The sequence below is a fragment of the Arachis ipaensis genome, chromosome B06, assembly GCF_000816755.2.
Source record: "Arachis ipaensis cultivar K30076 chromosome B06, Araip1.1, whole genome shotgun sequence".
Lineage (NCBI taxonomy): Eukaryota > Viridiplantae > Streptophyta > Magnoliopsida > Fabales > Fabaceae > Arachis > Arachis ipaensis.
This window is the reverse complement of record NC_029790.2, coordinates 122,782,383-122,789,616: the sequence shown is the minus strand read 5'-3', so window position 1 is coordinate 122,789,616 and position 7,234 is coordinate 122,782,383. Positions and strand designations below refer to the sequence as shown.

At 33.4% G+C, this 7,234-nt stretch overlaps 2 protein-coding genes across 3 annotated transcripts in view; one reads left to right on the top strand and one right to left on the bottom strand.

Moving 5' to 3' along the window:
• LOC107605081 (protein ABHD17B) lies at nucleotides 496–4,359 on the top strand. Of its 2 annotated transcripts, none has more exons than XM_016306823.2 (5): nucleotides 496–1,063; nucleotides 2,152–2,188; nucleotides 2,312–2,548; nucleotides 2,632–2,679; nucleotides 3,723–4,359. In XM_016306823.2, the coding sequence occupies exons 1-5, from the start codon at nucleotides 807–809 to the stop codon at nucleotides 4,203–4,205; spliced, it is 1,062 nt and encodes a 353-aa protein (XP_016162309.1). In that variant the 5' UTR covers nucleotides 496–806; the 3' UTR covers nucleotides 4,206–4,359. The 2 variants fall into 2 exon arrangements, with proteins under 2 accessions (XP_016162309.1, XP_020960595.1); XM_021104936.1 differs by having other exon boundaries at nucleotides 498–1,913.
• Nucleotides 4,268–7,234, bottom strand: part of LOC107647463 (glycerol-3-phosphate dehydrogenase [NAD(+)] 1, chloroplastic-like) — a 7,043-nt gene continuing 4,076 nt past the window's right edge. Inside the window, exons 6-14 of the mRNA XM_021105664.1 lie at nucleotides 7,062–7,169; nucleotides 5,972–6,035; nucleotides 5,847–5,884; nucleotides 5,647–5,767; nucleotides 5,459–5,513; nucleotides 5,308–5,356; nucleotides 4,990–5,129; nucleotides 4,846–4,861; nucleotides 4,268–4,759 (exon numbers count right to left, since the gene is read on the bottom strand). Coding sequence (XP_020961323.1) covers nucleotides 4,751–4,759; nucleotides 4,846–4,861; nucleotides 4,990–5,129; nucleotides 5,308–5,356; nucleotides 5,459–5,513; nucleotides 5,647–5,767; nucleotides 5,847–5,884; nucleotides 5,972–6,035; nucleotides 7,062–7,169 — 600 coding nt within the window. The 3' untranslated portion in view covers nucleotides 4,268–4,750. The remainder of the gene's footprint in view (nucleotides 4,760–4,845; nucleotides 4,862–4,989; nucleotides 5,130–5,307; nucleotides 5,357–5,458; nucleotides 5,514–5,646; nucleotides 5,768–5,846; nucleotides 5,885–5,971; nucleotides 6,036–7,061; nucleotides 7,170–7,234) is intronic.

Below are 7,234 nucleotides of genomic sequence, written 5' to 3'. Positions count from 1 at the left end.
AATTGATTGCTATATATATAAAATAAAATTTAAATTTTTAATACTTACTTAATTATTCAATCAACTCAAATTAATTTTCTCCATCATATTTATCTCAACCTGAACAAATTCCATTATTTTTTAACAAATAAAACTAACATAAAAACGGTATTGTCTAATGAAAATAAATCTCAGTGTTTAATAATTAAATTTTCACAGAAACTAAACTATCTTGCCGAAAAATTGTTTGAGATTTATTTGAGTTACTACTCTAAAAATTTATTAAAAAATTTTATAATTAGTGTTTNTTTTATAAATCTTTTAAAAAAATAATTCAAAACAAAAATTTTCATAAAAATTTAGCCAAACAAACCATTAACCCGTAGCATTTCCTTTGTCTAATACTCACACGTAATCAAGTTATAATTCCGTTTGTTAACAATAATAACTGGACGTATAGTAGTCCCCGTAAGAGTAGTTATTATTATTGATAGCACATTTTGAAAGGGGAGATGTCCCAATCATGCAAATTAATCATGAATGTACCAAAAAATAAGAAATAAAAAATGAATCATGAATGAAACCAGCTTAGAAGCTAAAAGAAGGGGTTGCAGAAAAGAAAAACACAAAGAGCTCACTTTCACTATCACCACCACCTTTCCTTCCGAAAAGAAAAAAGGCTCCTGGAAATAAACAAATAAATAATTAAAAAGAAAGAAGAAAAGAAAAAGAAAAAGTAGTAGTAGAAGAAGAAAGATCTGAAGTTCTGAACCAATTCATTCCTAATTAGAAAAACCCAGAGAGAGGAGGGTGTGATTGTTTTTGTTATGGGGGGAGTGACGTCATCAATGGCGGCGAAGTTCGCTTTCTTCCCGCCAAGTCCGCCGTCGTACAAGCTGGTACGGGACGAGATGACGGGGCTGCTGCTGCTCACGCCGTTTCCACACCGTGAGAACGTGGAGGTGCTGAAGCTGCCGACGCGGCGGGGAACGGAGATAGTGGCGGTTTACATTCGGCATCCAATGGCCACGTCCACGGTCCTCTCTCTCTCTCTCTCTCTCTCTCTCTCTCTCTCTCTTTCTCTGTGTTGAATTCACTGCTTTTTGGTGCTTTGCTCTCATTTTTTCTGGTGGTTGAGTTTCTGTCAAGTTGGCTTTGAAAGAGGAAGAAATTGATGATCATATCTGTTATTTTGAAGAATTTTCTTGGTTCGGTAATATTCATGGAGTGATTTTTACTTTTAGCTTTCACATATTCATAAGCACATTTTACAATGAAACATTGATACTATAGGTTTGTTATTTAAGTATTTTAGCAAAGAATTCTACAATAAATTCTCAAGTCTGGGTAAATTCTTAAGTCTGGGTAAATTCTTAAGTCTGGGTTTCTTTCTTAGTGTGCAAATGACCAGAATGACAGATATCATGAACCAAGGCTGTAAATACTAAAAATGTAGTTGCATTTAATATCTCGTGAATGTATTAATTTCTTAATACTTTCCCTATTTAGTAAATAGAGCTTGGGAGAATGATCAGAGTGGTGTTTTTTGGAGGCTATTTGTGGGTTATACCTCTGTTGGGTGGAATCAATGAATGGTAATTCGGACTTCTTGGGGATGATTGTTGTCTGTTTTTCAGCTAAAAAGTCTTTGTGTAGTGTTCTGGTATGAGTGATGCATATTTGAGTTTGATTTATAAACTGAAGGACTAAATTGGGAGACGTGAAAGTTGTGATCAGTTGGGGATATTTCTGAATGAATTGTGTTTGTTTGACTTTCATGTTACCAGGGTTTGTAGGTGTAATGATACTAATTTGTGAACCCTTTTTGCATAATCTTTCAAGTGCATGTTATCTTTGAATATATGGGAATCTAGCTTCAGTGTGGTTGGTGTGTTCAGAATTGCAGTAACCTTTAGTACTGCAGCGCTGTTAAGGTGTGCCTCTACAATTGTGTTTGCAGCTCATGAACTTGGAGCAAAATCAGCAATAACTTATTCTTGCTGGCTGAAATCTATCTAACTTGTTAAATATCCACTTTGGATTAAAATCACAGAAATATGGACTACTTTGTCTCCAATGCATTGCTTAGAATTTAATTGGAACTCAATTTGAAAGAAAAAAAGTTTTAAGATGGTGGTGATTCTTATAATTACTATCTATAATTTTATGTAGGTACGACTATTCTGGATATGGACAGTCATCTGGGAAGGTTGGTATTATTTTTCAAGAATACGAAATGCTTGTCTAATTTGTGTTCTGCGTAACTATGGGCGTGACATGATGATAGAACTAAACTCATCTACTTAGGAGCATTATTTTTCCTGAACTGCAGCCAAGTGAGCAGAATACATATTCCGATATCGAGGCTGCATACAAGTGTCTACAAGAAAGCTATGGCACCAAGCAGGAAGATATAATCCTTTATGGACAATCTGTTGGCAGTGGCCCTAGTTTGGATCTTGCAGCTAGGTTGCCTCAATTAAGAGCCGTTGTTCTGCATAGTCCCATACTTTCTGGCTTAAGGGTCATGTATCCGGTCAAGCACACATACTGGTTCGACATATATAAGGTAGTATATATTTTTCTATTTCTAATCATTTCCTCATTCATACTCCTTGATCTAATTTGAGCTCTTTGAGTTGTGTTCTGCAGAATATCGACAAAATTCCACTAGTTAATTGTCCTGTTCTCATAATCCATGTAAGTATGCTTCAAAGAAATTCTTTGTGCTATATAACTGCATCTGTTATTTAGTTTTATGTGCTTAGCTTCGTGACTATTTTCAGTCTTTCGACATTTTTGTTTTCTTAGCTTACTGGCTAATATGCTTTTGGTACATCTGTTTCCTTATGCACAGATTTCTGTTAGTGCCGGATATTCAAAATAGAAATTAAATGGTTTCTATATTTTAAGTCTAGAACAATAAATGATAAAGAAAAGAATGTTCTATAGAAGGGAAACTAGATGAAGTGTAATGGAAAAACACAAGGAAAAGAAGGGAGAAGTGTATAATACTGGGGAAAAGTATAATTGTAGGCATAGCCTTTTGGAAGAAATGTGGCTACCTAATGATCTACTGATCACAGGGTCACAGACTCACAGGTTCTAGTTGTTGATACAGAATCAGCATCTCGACTCACAGGCAAACAGCTGTGTCCATCTAACACTCTAAACCTCAGCTTCTTGAAATCTCGCATACTATGTATGTATATTTCTTGTCTGTGGAAAGGGGCTCCATGCATACTTTAGTGTGATTGTGTCTATGCTGCAACAGGCGATGAGATATTCATTTAGAGAATCTCCGTTTACATTATCTCTCATGATTGAAACATATGCAACATTGTACAGATTTCAGTGTTTCTACTATAAATGAAAGACCTTAGTCTTCTCTATTAACTAGTAAATCTCATCTTTCAGTATTTTTGCAACACTTGCTACTGCATTGTTTACCAAAAATGGATAAGCTGAGATCAATACATAAATTCCACTATTCCAGTATTAGATTTTGAAATGTGTTGTCCTACACTTAGGTAGCATTTGAACTTTGAATAACAGATAAGTCATTGACACATTCAAGGAAATCAACAATCTCCCTTTCATTTTCCTTCCTTAATCAGACACTTGAGGATGTAAAAAACTTATCCATTTCAATGTTTGTTCCTTACAAATATTTATTTAATGATGAATTTGATTAATATCTTTTGATTGCAGCTACCCATGGTTTCGTTTTTCATTGTGTGCAGGGTACTGCAGATGAAGTTGTTGATTGCTCCCATGGTAAGCAACTCTGGGAACTGTGTAAAGAGAAGTATGAACCACTGTGGCTCAACGGAGGTAACCACTGCGATTTGGAGCTATTTCCTGAGTATATTAAGCATCTGAAGAAGTTCATAACAACAGTGGAGAAGTCCACATCCCAACGATTCTCTTTCCGAAGCACAACAGATAAGTTCGAGCAGCCTCGAAAGAGTACAGATATTTTTGAAGTAACTAGAAAGAGCACTGATTGCAGAGAAAAGCCAAGGAAGAGCACAGACAGGCCTGATAAACAGAAAAATTTGTCCAGTAATGCTGACATGTTGGAGAAATTGAGAATGTCTTTCGATAGGAAGGATAGGTCCCGGAGGAGTGTAGATTGCCATGAGAAGTCTCGAAAAAGCATCGACCATCAATTGGAAAAGGCAAGAAAAAGTGTTGATCGGCTAGACAGAATAAGGACGGGATAGAAGGATAATTCTTTGTTATAATCAAATTATATTGATGCACGGATTGGTTTTTTTTTCTTGGAAAAAAAAAGAAGCAAAATTGTTATTCTTGTTGTGTACGGACTTATTGACAGAGATTGGTAAATATTGCTACTCAAGAAAGTTTCTGGTTTTACAGTGGGAGTCACTTTTTGTTCAGATGGTAATACCCCCTTTTGTTTCGCATTTCTTGTCCATATTTGAAATAAAGCTTCATCATTTTTGTCTAATTAAGATTTTGAAATAACTTGATCCTTTCATTCATTGCATATAGGCTTATATATACACAAAGATGATGACAAAAAGAAAACAAGGAAAAAAAGGAAAATCATACAAAATATGAACCTAAAATATAAATAAGCTGTATAAATAGATGAAGGTTTTGGAACTCTAATCGCTCCCGTTGATGACATCTTCATCACATTATCGGCTTCATCATCTTCAGTGGAGTCCAAGGTTGAATCTTGGATAATATCATTTTGATGGGCTTTTAAATCTGTTTATTGTATGTAATTCTATTGCATTAATTACTTGCACTGCAAAAAATTTAACTAATGGTCATAACGTCAGGTAAGAGTAGTTTGGCTTTCCTTCTTTTCCTTCAAAGAGTACTGTTACCAACCTGTTTATTTGCCGACCTACAATCACCAAGATGAACTAGTTATGTATAAATACACGTTGTTTAACTCATTTACAATGTGTATTTTATATTCTAACATGACTGATTTTAGTGTACATCTAACATGGTCGTTAAGAGTAAGAGTACTTGGAATCGCCAAGTTCGACTATGGCGGAAGGTGGAAGGCGACCGATGCTGATTGCATGAACTGTTGAGAAGAGTGGAAACTGCTCTACCCATCCTCGATCACTTAGAACCTCATAAACCTCTTTTGCAGTTAATACACCCTAATTATCACAACAAAATACACATGAATGGGTAACACGCCAAGACGCAATATATTAACATTACTGTTTTTAAAAAATCATGCATAAATAATTAGAAAAATATTAGCTGACCAATATTTTTCTTTGTTTTTGCCTTACATTTGAACCAATATTAAGTAATTGGGACCAAGGATTGTACCTGCAATTTCTGGCCATTAAGCAACTCTGCCTCAAGCTGGTCAAAAGACCTACAAAGTAGAAATTAAACAAATATGTCAGATAGAACTAAATTTTTATTATTTTTCTTAATTTACTCGTAAAGATACTCAGGTCTAGAGTGAAAAACAAACCGCTTCCCTTGATTTTTTGCATAAGCATCAGCAACTTTCCTGTTTCTTCCACCCACTGCCATAATAAAGAAAAAAAAATCTCCTTTAAATAAATTGAACTATCAATATTATATGAATTTTTAAAGTATGAAATAATGATTTGAAACGAAACAAATAATAATTATAGTAAACTAAATCCATTTTCTTACAGCATGTGGTTATAAGGTCAGCTACACCACAACTTTCAAAAAATGTGCTATCCTTAACCGATGGAAACAACATCTTTGAAAACTTTATCATCTCTTTCAGACCAATTCGCATGATTGCAGCCTACACATATGGAGAGAACCCAAATTAAGAAACAAAATGAACAAAGAAAAATAATAAGAAATAAAAAATGTTGTCTTACTTTAGTGTTGTTTCCCATCTCCATGCCATCAACAAAACCTACCAAAATTTGTGTCATTTCTTGCTCATTTTATAAAATGTGAAGGAGGAAACCACAAATTAAATTGTGAATATTGTGCAACAAACCTGCGGCTATGGCCACAATATTTTTCAGAGTTCCACACATTTCGACACCTTCCACATCTTGGACCTAATAAATTATAATGTAACAAGCCAAATATTTTAGGTTTCTTTCATGACATATTAGATGACATAATTGTCTATGTTAAGCACATCTCAAAAGTGTAAGCTATGATTAAATGGTTTCATAAAATATTATAGAAGGGATTGACTCATCATAATAAATTAAATGCAAAGACAAAGAAAGAAATAACATTCCACTATTCTTTAAAGTTTCATACTCACATACAGATGCTAAGTGTACATAGCATACATAGTCAAGCTTTATTTAAAAAAAAAAAAGAAAAAGAAAAAGGAGGGATCCACAAAAAATATCATAAATCTTCTTTTTCTTTCTGTACATCCCTGTATGTGCTGAATATATATCTGAGTTCCTCCCTTCTTTAAATATCTTTATTGAGAAAAATGATGTATAAACAATTTTTCAAGATTTCAAACTACGTCATCAATTAACCAAAGATCTCTCTTCATTTTGTGCACTTATTTCTTTATTAAAATTCAATGAATGGAAGCTTGGTGATTAATTGAATATGTCTAAGGGGCCAGCAACTTTGTTAAATTCTGGCCAACATGTAACCAGTAAAGAAAAGTGAGCTATTGGATGAAATATCACACCAATCTTACACTATTAAAACTATCATTGATGGTTATTTGATGAGTATAAATCACAAAAGTTGCTGACCCCTAGCATTCCTCTTTTCTCTGTCTTGATGTTTAAATTGTTTAGAGTATGTTTGTAGTAAGTTATTTGTGTTTAAATATGTGTTCTTTCATACGATTTTAATATATTTATTGTTTCAAGATGATTGATTTTTTTTAGGTATTTATATTCTATATCAGTTATTTATTTATTTATTTATTTTAAGTTGTTGCTTATCAAGAAAAGATGTGCTAAACTAAGTAAGTATTCCTATATCAACTTTATATTATATATTTGACACTTAAAGATGTACCAAACATGTTTTTTTTTTTTTTCAATTTTTGAATTTTAGTAATTTTTTTAGTTGAATTCTACAAATGGAATAAAAGAACTCACGGCTGACACAATGAAATAGGGAGTTCCAAACAACTGAACCCATTTCTCAGCAGCTTCTTTATTTTTGCTGTATCCAACCGTTGCTTCACTAAATTTCTCCAAGGCTATCTAGTAAAACATCACACACATTATTAGAAAATTATACCATATATAATATAATATATAAGCTTATT